We start from the raw sequence: 12,394 nt of genomic DNA, 5'->3' as shown, positions 1-12,394 counted from the left end.
CTGCCAGCGTTTATGATCATTTTCACAAAAATGTTATCGCCCCCAGAATATTTTGTTCTATTTTGTATGAATATCTGAACATGCAATATATCAAAAGAAAGTTTAAACAAAACAAAAACTTTCAGCAGATGCGTTATAGCGCCCCCTGGTTTATAACAGTGAAAACACGGAAAGCCAGAAATTCCATCAATGATAGGGAAAGAGTTAAATGTGAAAATGGCTTGCCATAGAGTATGAGCAGGGGGGTCAAGGCGGTCTGTCTATTTTCGAAGTGGCTGTCGGTGTCGGGCTATTTCTCTCAGGCCGGTGACAGGGCTATAGATTGCAGTGAGCACTCACTGAGGCACAGCATAAATCCCTGTATTTTCCTTTGATTTAACCCTCATCCTTCTCTCGCACTTTGTGACAAATCCTTCCCTCGCAGGTCAAAATGACCCGAAGTCCTAAAATTATAATTATTTCTTTTGTCCAGAAAGCTTATTCCATTTCATTTTTATATTTTTTCTATTTTTAATGCAATTTTTTGGAGATATTTTTTTTATTTACCTTTAAATTACTAGATTCTATCAATAGATAATAATTTAAGCACACTCTTCACATTCTTTCAACTTAAATTCAAAATACAATTTCATGCATAACCATTTTAATTCAGCTCTAAATATCTTACATTAGGTGTCTCTGCCGACCTCTTGTGGAATTTTTTTTTAATAAAATGATATTTCATGACTCTTGTCACTAGATGGCCTTATAGCTGTATAAGGAGCAAATTAACTGTTCTACTGGATCCCAAAGACAGCATATACAGCATATATGCATTCACATATCTACTTAGACATTATAAATTAATATTCGTTATTTTAATTCAGAATAAAAAAAATGCTGTTATAATTTCACCATTTATTTTGCATGTTTGTGGGGTGGTGGTGTAAATGTGTTCAAATATAACCACTTCATATCACTTCGTATCTCTTTTTATTTGAAAAAATGGAAGAAGAAAAAAACATTGTTTTTTTATATACCCCCACTCACTTGAATGGAAACTCGTAGGTGTGTGTATGCATGTGAGTGTGTTCTGCATTGGTAATGTATAGTCTCATGCCTTGTTTGTGTTTTTTTGTTCTGGATTGTGGCAGATCTTTTACATATATATATATATTATTTTTTTTATTTTTTTTTGTCAAATAAAAAAAAATCCTCACATTCCATTCATTCCAATGGGGGTCAAATTGACCCGTGAGAGAAGGGTTTGTTACCTTTTTTTAAATTCAGCCACATACACTCAGTTTAGAGTCAATTTTGTATGTGTGTGTGTGTGTGTGTATTCCGAGCGACAAAAGTCCAAAGGTCTGGGACCTCAATATTTATTTTATTTTATTTTATTAATTTAGGGAAGGATGAGGGTATACATCAGTTCTGTGGATGTCAGGCATCAACTCTGATGTATCCCCCTGCCATTTATTTATACCTTATAGCTTTACATACATTACTGTACTTAGTAAAACCGTTTTGTTAGGTTTAATTCAAAATATTATCTACTAGGACTAAAAAAAATCCTAGGGACTACATTTGGTAGGTCTGAGGAGATGTACATTTTCAGTTTTTAAAGTGTAGCAAGCATCAGTTAAACATTATTAACTATGTCTTGAACACTATGAATAACACCATACAAGTAAAACATTAAGATTAATACAGGGTTCCCACTCTTTTTGACCAGTAGATTTCCATTACTTTTCTTGTCATTCATGATTACTGGATAATGATTATTATTTTATAGAGACTGGATTCACAAGGAGCAATTTCTATTTGTATATTCATTACAAAAATTGTTTGAAAATTAATTTACCATTACATTGTAAGATATACTTTTTAAATAAAAATTGAAGTGTTCTGGTATCTTTTTATTTTTAGGACCGTGGGAACCTGGTCATAAAATACCCCCTCCCCCAAAATACCAAAAGATACTTTGTGAATTTGAAATCTTCTTTAATTGTCACAGTTTATGCACAATGAAAAGAGAAAATCTTTTTCCAGTCTTACAACAAACAGAAAGACACATTTCAGTTTTCTTTCTTTTCTGCACTGTACAACAAAAACCCTTACAAGCAACTCTAAATACATACTCTGTGAGCATGCTTCCAGAATACAAACCACAGTTTAAAAAAAAAAAGTAAAACAATAATAAAAAGTGCATATTAAAATACCCCATGTCTCTTTTTTGTTGTCCCTTTAATAAAACAGAAAATGCTGAAGAAAGAAACTGCACTGAAAACAGACCAGAAATACACATACGCCCATGTTTAAGTATACATATCATACACATCCACAAAATATACATACGCACACTGAGGCCCATAAACTCTACATTCTACGAGTACCACAGAACTGATCCCATTCTCATTAAACCAACATGCATACACATATTAATCTCACATCTTTAATAATGTTACACTCACAATTACATGTCATTCTTTTCTGTATGTATTTAAACACACTCATCTATGGCTCTCCTTCAATCCCCAACACACACACACACACACACACATATACTCACACACACCTCCAGAATCCAATTCAGCAGAGAACATTGTGGTTTTCGTTCATAAACTGACAGGTAAAGGATGAAGTGGTAATGTACTACCATAGTATTGAAAGAGCGACCTGATAGACACTGTGCAAAAAGAATATCAGTCACAGCACTTCATTGTTCCAACAGAGCAGCAATTTTTCTACTCAAATGATGGGTCAGGATTACACAATTCCTATTTTTTGAGCCATCAATCCCACCAAAAACATTCAAATCACATTGTGCTCTAAAATGTCCACATTTTGTTTGATTTCCGGTTGGATAAGGCCCACTGAGGTATGCGTGGCAAGTTAAATGGATAGTTCATCCAAAAAATTACAATTCTGTCATCCTTTACTCACCCTCACATTTATCCAAAACTTGAAGACTGTTACTTCTGCGGAAAAACAAAAGAAGATATTTTGAAGAATGTTTTTATCCATACAATAAAAGTCATTGAGGTCCAACATTGGTTGTTTTGGACCCCATTGACTTTCAATGAATGGTGAAAAAACAAAAACAAAAAAATGTGTTCCACAGAAGAAAGTCATACAGGTGTGGACTGACAGTAAATGTTGGCAGAATTATCATGTTTGGATGAACTATCCCTTTAATCACAAATTCACTCTTGCACTCACAAACATACACACTCACACATACAGAATAAAAGTCACATAGTGTGGTAAGGGTTAACAGTTCGTTTCTTCAGCCTCCGCAGGGGATGTGTCCTCCCATACTGTTGACGTGTTGCCACGGGTATCGAGGCAGGAGCAGGTAACGGGGCGTAACCTGCCTCCTCCTGTGCATTATCCTCCCTCCAAAATTGATTGGAGGGTGAGGAGAGTGGCAGTGGCATGGGCATGACATCACAGTCACTATACTCCGCCTCTTCAGTCTCATCATTATTCTCTTCGTGTCCGGGCGAATGAGATCCAGTGGACGAAACAGGAGAGGCAGAGGAGGAAGGGAGAGCAGGAGTGCAACGGGGCAAAACACACTTCTTTTTTGAGGTATCGTCACTGTGCGAGTGGGGCCGTGGCTTATTGGTGGGAGCAGGGAGTAAGGCGGGAATCAAGTCGAGCTCGTTCAGGTCAACGGTCGAGAGCTCCAACGACCCAAGCTTGGCCAACGAGGCCGAGCGCTTCATCATTGAGGGTGGGGTCAGTCCAGCCTGCCGGATCCGAGCCTCCACCTCTTTGGTCCTCTCTCGCGTCGCCCGGCCCTTTCTATGCTCCCTCCTTGACCAAGGCTGGCTGAGCCTCCTGTCCGAGCAGCCACTCACCTGCCAGAGGAACGCCCCAAGCTCCTTCAGGGTCTCCCAGGTTTCTCTCATGTCCTTTGGACAGCGTACCAGGGGACAGTCAGAGTCAGTGTAACTCTCCTGCTCGGTGATTCCCTCAAGCTGGAGAACCACACCTGGAGAAGAGCTAGATGAATCGGAATGGCTTAGTCTGGAGTGTCTGAGGCCGGTGTTCCTGTGCTCTCCCTCCCTGAGTCGTCTCTCACTTTCGCTTCCTGTTCGGTCCTCTTCCGCCGAAACACCCTCGTCTTTCTCCATCTTATCCGTGTTGTTCTGAGGCTGGTGATGGTGTGTTGACACAGTGCTTGGATCAGGTGTGAGGTGTGTGTGGGTTGAGGTCTCCTCAGTTCTCTCTCTGCTGCTGGTGTTGACGGGGGAGTGTCGCGAGGGACATGCGGGGGCCGAGGACACCGGTGCCACTGACGAGACCACCTGCTTGATCTTCTGCTCAAGCTCCCTGGTGGCTCGCCGCACGGTGCCCTCTGGCCAATCTTTCCCATGCTCCACCTTCTCAGTTTCAGCTTCTGCTGATGTGACTGGAGTGAACTCCTCTTCCTCACTGCTGCTACTGGAAACAGGTTGGCTGGTAGGAAGGGGGGGAGGGGTTACGCTGTGCTGTATGGACTCCATTTCTGAAACTATGTTATGGACTGAGACACTGCAGCTCTCCTGTAGCAGAAACACAGGGGCATGGGGTGGTCAGTTGTATTGAATATGTATGTCCATTATTTTGTGATTTAAAGGTGAAGTGTATAATTTTTGTGCCTCTAGTGTCACTAAGCAGAATTGCAAAAATAAGTAGATAAAATGTGAACAATGCTTGCCTGTACTAAACCTTGATACTAGGGTGTTGCCAGGGCGTTACCAAGTAATTGCTATGGCATTCTGGGTGGTGGAATAAATTCATAGACTCATATAAAAAAAACATGTGACTTTTGTTTCAACTAGTCATGTGACTGAGGAGCTAGCTCCTCAAAAACATGTTTCTCTGGTCATTCTAAAATGCGGGAGCCAAAACCTGACAGATGACTGGCTACTATTACTGAACCATCAAGTACATTTAATAAAAGAGCCATAGTGGCTTTCCAGTGATTCCAACTTTCATTTGCATTAATATTTTGCGACAATTTTGTTCTTTTGAACACATCGGATGGAAACGCTGCTTTATTCCCAAATTGTTTTGGAGACTTTCAGATTTTTGGTATAAATTAAATTTGCAACTGGGATGGAAACAGCTACTGTTAGAACTTTTCAGTTAGTTAATATACGATTGGTGTTCTTTTAGTGTAAACGGGAACATGGAACATGGAACTGGAATGGGTAAAAGCATTTTAAATGTCACAAAATTACACAATTCACCTTTCACTCTACGTGTGCATAAAACTGAAATGCAACTTCAGCAGATTGATCAACACCATGACAGATGAATGATCCCATGCAACATTTCTCATCAACAGTGGGTGGCAGTGTGGGGCATGAGACTTCACTCAAACATGGTTATGGTGAGACACGATATGAGAACGGATCCTGATTTTAATAAAGTTTGACACTTACTCTCTGGAACGTTATTGCCTTGCTGCAGGACGATAACATAATATTAAGACAGATACATTCAAAGATTTGTCCAGGTATCTAAATAAACATTTTAAGTCATTCATAGAGATTTATTTATTTCATTGATGGTTAACACTGTGCTTTTGTTTTTTTCTGCAAGTAAGAAATTAATTAAACTTAAAATTATAGAAATTATAGAATGGTAGCACATTAATGCATCATTATACTTTAAAGTTCATGAAAAAAAGTTTTGCTGATTCTTTTAATGGAAAGGCCCCACAAAATGAAAATTCAGTCATCATTTACTCACCCTGTTGTTCCAAAACTGTAAAACTTTCCCCACTGACTTTCATTTTATGGACAGTATTTAAAACATCTTTACTTGTGTCCCACAGAAGAAAGCAAGTCGTACAGGTTTGGAACGACTTGAGGGTGAGTAAACGATGACAAAATTTTCAATACTAATACGGGAAGTTTCAAACACTCCACAATCCCAGCATTCTTCATTACCCCTTACCTTTTTCTGTTCCTCCTCTTTAATAGGGTTGTCAGGAAGTAGCCGTTTGGTCTCTACGCTAGGACTTTTGTCCCGAGGTGCCTGCTGCGACGCCTGCTCAGAAGTCCCGCGGATCTGACCCTCCTGAGAAAGGCCCTGGAACTTCTCTCTGGCACTGAAGAAGTCAATGCGGTCTGTGCTTAGAGTGGAGGGAGGGGTGGTAGATGTGGCACTGGGGTGGTGGTCTTCATCACTGCCGTGACTTAACCCCGCACAGTCCGTCTCCGTGTTAGGCACTTGCTGGCTGATATCCTGCAGCTCTGAGGAGTCCGGGGCCTCTGTGCATGGCTCAGGAGTCCTACTCCTAACGTTTATAGATGAGAGGACCTTTGGACTAGACTTCTCCAAAGGCACAAGATTGGACACCTCAGGCTGCTCAGGCAGTACTTGATTGGCCTTTGCATCTGAGAGAAGCCTGGGGGACGAAGGTGGGTGATGTACAGCAGCGGGAGGATGAGGACGACATAGCGAGACCGCCTCGGTAACGGTCACAGAGGTGACATCAGACCTGGCCTCTGGGACCACAGTGGCAGCCCTGGGTCTTGGGATGAAGGGGGTGTCTGTGGGTTCATGGAGGTTGTCGTCTGTGTTCCCCAGGCCGTTGTAAATGTGAGTATCTGACCAGGGTGTGGTATCAGGCGCCGTCTGCTCCTTAATTCCAGTGGGTGTGAGAGTCTGCAGTAGCTCCTGTATCGAGGGTGACGTCTGGCCAAAGGTCTGGTTACGGGAATTGGAGCGTCCGAGAGACTGTGCAGCAGTGGCTTTACAGAGCGGCTCATGGTGGTCCGACAGATCACTATCTGAGTGGGAACGCCACAACTTATTGTGTCTCTGTTTGCTAGAATGGAGAAAAGAAAAAGGTAGAGTAAACAAAACATGCAGGGAATGGCAATAACCAATACAATCAAAAAGGAGGCATGTTACAATGTTACATTGTGTTTGGGCTAGTTTTAAGTGAGATCATCTGCTGTAAGTAACAACATGCCATTTTTATATTCTGTGTGTTTCACACTACACAAACAGTTGATTATTGGTCATTGTAGTTAGGCCAGAAATTTCAGTGCATCTCTAAGATAACAAGTTTAACACAGTCCTGCAGAAGAGCAACGAGTCACTCGCACATTTGTCTTATTTCACACCCTCTGCTCTAATCAGCTGAGCGACTATTGACTGTGACAACACATTATTTACAGACTTACAGTACACATGACAGCTTGCGGTATCAGACAAAAGAAATGTCAACTTTGGTATAAATAACTACTAAAAATTCGAATTTGTTCATCTCAAACCATGGAAAACAGGATTTTTCTGGCTCTGCTGAAATAAAAGAGTATGCTGTTTAAAAGTTTGGGCTGCATTTATTTGATCAAAAACACAGTAGAATAATTATTTTTGTGAAATATTATTACAATTTAAAATAATTGTGTTCTATATTAATATATTTTAAAATGTAATTTATTCCTGATGCAAAGCTGAATTTTCAGCAGCCATTTCTAGAGTCTTCAATCAGTGTCACATGATCCTTTAAAAATCGTTTTAATATTTTTGTGGAAACGTGATACGTGTTTATTCAGGATTCTTTGATTAATAAAATGTTCAAAAGAACAGCATTTATTCGAAATAGAAATCTTTTGTAAAATTTTAAATGTCTTACTGTCATATTTTTGATCAATTTATGGCATCCTTGCTGAATAAAATAATGTATTTATTAGAAAACAACAACTCCAAACTTTTGAACGGTAGTGTACTTTAAGTTTCATAAACCCAGATAATTTATTAAAACTAAGCTGCAAAAATGGGTCAGTCTGAAATAGTCACGATTGTGGTTTTTACATATTAATGTTATGATTTTAAAATAAACATATTACCACCTAGTCGCCTACATTTACACATTCAGTATTCAGCAACATGACCCGCCACCATTGTGTATGTGACAAATAAAAGTTTGAACTGTTTTAACTGGGTCAGAGAGAGAATGGAAAAAAATGATGTAAATATAAACTCCAGGGGGAAAATTTTACGAATGTGTATAATATGGATCCATCTTTGGATTGAGTGGTTTTATCAGACCTTAAAAAAATGTGAATAACCCCATTCAGTAATTTTGCAGGAAGTGCAAAGTGCATTGTGTTGCAAATGCATACCCACCCACACCAAAGCCCACATGCACAAACCTACAATCTCTGAGACGCAAGCACACGATCAAAGACGCTCAAGTTACTAAGTGGAATGTGGTCGAACAGCCACTGTAACTTCTCAAAGAAAACAATCAGAGCCCTATAATCAACTGTGTAAAGAACAGTGTCATTAACATGGAGGTGAACATGTCTACGGTCATTTAAGTGAGTGGCATACTTACATGTTTAAATATTTGAATGCACACAGACATTTCCTACTATTCACACACTTTCAAATTACACATTTACCTTGCCACCAGGATTCCCTGATACTCTTCCAGCTGTCTCATGAACGATGGATTGGGTTTGGTGACGGCCCGCCGCTCTTTAACATACTCAAAGGCCTGCTGCAGGTCCCATCCGTACTCCTTCATAGCATATGCGATCACAGTGGAGGCCGAACGACTGACGCCCATCTTGCAATGCACCAGACACTTCGCCCCTGCTTTCCTGTAGGTATCAGATTAGTCATGTTTAAAAAAAAATGGATGTAGTGCTGCTAGTACATGTTGGTAAAGAAAAACTAAAACATAGGTTAACAATTAATTTGAATTAAGACTTTATCTGAAACCTAGAAACCTTTCTTCTGAAAGAAGAGACTTTGAAACTAAAACTACCATTCATTTATACAAATGCTGTGCTCACATTATATCAGAATGACCGTCATTTCGAGTTTCTGACTGAAAACTGTTCATACCTTGTCAAACTTGAATTCTGATGAAAAGACTTTATTATATCCTTATAATTTTTCTGGCTGTTATTTGATTTCTAAGTTCTTATTCATTTGGATTGTGAGCATTTGTATTATTCATTTGTTTCCTTGTAGAAAATTCAGTAAAAACAAATTGTTGAAAAGAATTCTGATTGTGTCGTCATTTAGTTAGACACCTCAACATATTTTAATATGCCATTTTATTATAGACAGTGTTACAAAGTGTGCCATTTTGTTCTATTTTTTAAGTGCATATAAAGGATGGTAATAAGGGTTGCACAATATACTGACAAATGCTTGCTCAATGTTACATTTTTTATACTTTACAATGTTATGATGCCTAAATTAACTTGTAGCATTTTAAACAAATACAATTTTTTAAATATTTTTTATTTCAATATTGTATTAATATTATATATAATAAGGATTATAATCTTTGTATTAGTTATCGGTTATATTATCAGTATCATCCAGATTTTTAATTGAGTTATATCCCTAGAATAATGTAGTGGTAAAGTATTTTTCTTTGTATTTAACAACAAAACCATAGATGGATCCATTATGAGCATTGCTAAAATGATTCAAAGTAGAATCTCAGGGTTGTCAACTCACAATTGTGATAATTCTGACATAACAAACGTAGCAGAAGTAGTTTGAAACAACTTTATAACAATGACAGCTAGAACAGCAGTGCATTTTACTCCAAAGTGAGCATTAGGAGGTTATTCCCACTCACTTGGCTCTAGAAATGAACTTGTAAGTGTCATTCCAGTAAGCCAGCAAGTCTGTGACCTCTTCATCGTAAACCCGGATATTGTGGTACTCGAATAGCCCTGGAAAGAAGTTATCGATCTCCCGCGTCACATTAAGGATGTATTGCACCCTGATGGTAAACACAAAGACATAACCGAAAATCTGTTTAATCATTAACGCCAGGAACAGATTTCAAAGAGAATATAAAAGATAACAGGTTTATGGCTAAAAGTATCTTCTACTTGCAGGCATGAGAGTGTTTTCAGAGACGAGGATGTCAACAAAACTCACCCGCTGTTTTGTAGTTCTTCCAGATTAGATGCATTCCATTCAGAACCCTATAATTAGGTACAATTCAAAAATGACTGATGGTTCAACGTAACTGAAATGTATGATCAAAATGTGTGTGTGACATCACTCTCACCAGGTAAACATGCTCAAAAATCTCTGTGGGCCTGTCCATCTGCCCCAAGATGACGATCATCTCGTTATCAATGTACTCCTTAAACTCCCGTAGGTTACACACCATCTGCATCTCCAGCTCCGTGCGGATCTAAACAGGAGTGTGTGTGCAGGTACAGCGTGAGCTGAGTACACGTGAGAAGATTCTACAGAATTAATAAAGTCATCAAGGAAGTGATTTTTAGGATGTGTATTTGCATCATACATCTTTTGAGGTGACATTCTCAAGGTCCTTCTGCATCATGATCTCTCTCAAGCGATTCTTGATGAGTCTCTCTGTTCTTTCTCGCTCAGTTGGCCTGGAGACCAAAAAAATTTTTTTGTTCAAATCTAACACGCATCCACTAGTACAACTTTGCAGGCCAAATATATGATTAATGAATGGTATTTAGAAAAAAGTGTCTTATTTTAAAGTGCCTCTATTATGCTATTTTAAAGGTTCCTAATTTTGTTTCGAGGGTCTCCTCCAATAGGGTTTCATGCATCCAGGGTCAAAAAACACTTTCGTTTTCTTTGCAGCATCACCTCTTTTCTCACAGTGTCTGAAATTCAATCAAGGATTCAGTCTCTCTAAACCCCTCCTTTTCAAGAGCCTGCTCTGCTCTGATTGGTCAGATGGCACAATCTGTTGTGATTGATCTACTGCTTACAGTGTGTGTCAGAAACAAAACACCCATTACTATAAATTAAATTTCAGCTCCAGAGGCTTCCTCAGCACCTGATATGAACAGTAACAGTGTGTCCTGGTTTTAGCGTATCAATTCAAGCCCGAGTCCAATAATGAAACATTGTAAAGCGATTTGATCTTAGAAACTTTGCTGACCTTTTACATTCACAATCAGCTATATTACACACTACATGAAAGGTTGTATTCGAAAAAGCATTACAGGGCACTTTAAAATATATATGAAGTCCCGTGATGCATCAAAACTGGCTTCAATTCGCTCAAATTGCAGGACCACTGACAAATTAGTACTCACACATCAGAGAAGAGCACAGGCGAGTCTGCGCGGTGGGACTGCACGTCCTGCATGGCATTCCACTCGTTGATGCGGGACTGATCTGAGGACATCTGGCTCTGGTAGTAGCTCACCCAGGTCAGGAAGAGGCTGCCGGGGAAGTAGTTATGACAGCGGGCCACTTCACAGGCCTTATGAAGAGACTGCAGGGCTGACCTGAGAAAAAGAGGTGCTCCATATCAAAACATGCCACCATATCAAGGTTGGACTGATACCAAAATTCTTTCTTAGGTACAATAATAGCCCAGTTTTGATTTTAATCAAAACCTTAAGTAACAAATGAGGGTCAAGTGATTCAATAAATCAAGGTTAATGTCAAAGCACTCATATTAATAATTAGAATTCTTTCAAAATATATCATAATCACATATTAAATTAGATACATACAGTTAATTATCATATGCAAAAACAAAATGTTACTAAACTCTATTTGGAGTGCGCCTTTCATCCAATAAACACAATAATCTTTGTGCTTTGTTACTTTTGATATGGAACAAAGTCTCTGCTTTCAAATTCTGTAAATTTTATCAATAAATTCAAACAATAAATGTCTTTTTGGTGCTCTTTAATGTGGTGTGACAGATCGCTCTGTCCGCCTCAATTCAAGCAACAGCACGTGCACGCACATGTGAACTAATAATTTCTTCCTCTTTACTTATAGTAACAGCACGAAATAAATATGAAAGCCTTAATGTCAATTTCACTGTTTCGGTAACAAAAACTAATTTCAGTACATCAAACTATATTTCTACTATATATCTACTTAAAACTATATTTTAATGAATCTCAAGAAGAAAAGAAAAGAAAAGCACCCACCACATGGCTTGGACTGAGACTGGCTTGAATATGTGTATCCTATTATCTGTAGACACACTGAAACCCCTGTGAAGAAAACAGAGGGGTGAAACACTATCTGAACAACCTACAGTACAGGAGAATCAGAAATGCATTTGTCAGTTTTTAACAGATATGCCACACCTACCCGTCACCATCCAGGTGGATCCGTGTGTCACTCCACAGAGGAAGCACCATGCCTATGGAAAAGGAACTGCAACACCCCCCAAAAAATTACTTATTTGCTGTTAAAACATTTGATTGGTTTAACTTAACAGTACAAGCAGCAGCACACACAGACCTGTCGGAAGGGCTGAAGTCCATGCCCAGCACCACGCTCTCTTCTGTGTCCTGTCTACCATTAGTGGAGACCACCACCATGTAGCGGGTGCACTGGGGGAAGGTGCTCTCCAACCGCACAGCCTGTAGGGAAGGCAGAGAGTCCATTCAGAAAAACATTGCAT

The 12,394-nt window shown here is 39.2% G+C and overlaps 1 protein-coding gene across 2 annotated transcripts in view; it reads right to left on the bottom strand.

The window, feature by feature from the left end:
• Positions 1-1,155: 1,155 nt before the first annotated feature.
• ssh2b (slingshot protein phosphatase 2b) overlaps positions 1,156-12,394 on the bottom strand; it is a 32,393-nt gene continuing 21,154 nt past the window's right edge. For both annotated transcript variants that reach the window (XM_084387477.1, XM_084387476.1), the window contains 11 exons: positions 12,232-12,353; positions 12,079-12,144; positions 11,913-11,978; positions 11,058-11,252; positions 10,283-10,376; positions 10,040-10,168; positions 9,907-9,953; positions 9,599-9,745; positions 8,400-8,600; positions 5,935-6,811; positions 1,156-4,532 (listed from right to left, as the gene is read on the bottom strand). In XM_084387477.1, the coding sequence (XP_084243603.1) occupies positions 3,234-4,532; positions 5,935-6,811; positions 8,400-8,600; positions 9,599-9,745; positions 9,907-9,953; positions 10,040-10,168; positions 10,283-10,376; positions 11,058-11,252; positions 11,913-11,978; positions 12,079-12,144; positions 12,232-12,353 (3,243 nt within the window). In that variant the 3' untranslated portion in view covers positions 1,156-3,233. The remainder of the gene's footprint in view (positions 4,533-5,934; positions 6,812-8,399; positions 8,601-9,598; positions 9,746-9,906; positions 9,954-10,039; positions 10,169-10,282; positions 10,377-11,057; positions 11,253-11,912; positions 11,979-12,078; positions 12,145-12,231; positions 12,354-12,394) is intronic.

This window comes from Rutilus rutilus (genome assembly GCF_951802725.1).
Source record: "Rutilus rutilus genome assembly, chromosome: 18".
In the NCBI taxonomy this organism is placed as follows: Eukaryota; Metazoa; Chordata; class Actinopteri; order Cypriniformes; family Leuciscidae; genus Rutilus; species Rutilus rutilus.
The sequence above is the reverse complement of the archived record's forward strand: the minus strand, read 5'-3'. Positions and strand labels throughout refer to the sequence as shown.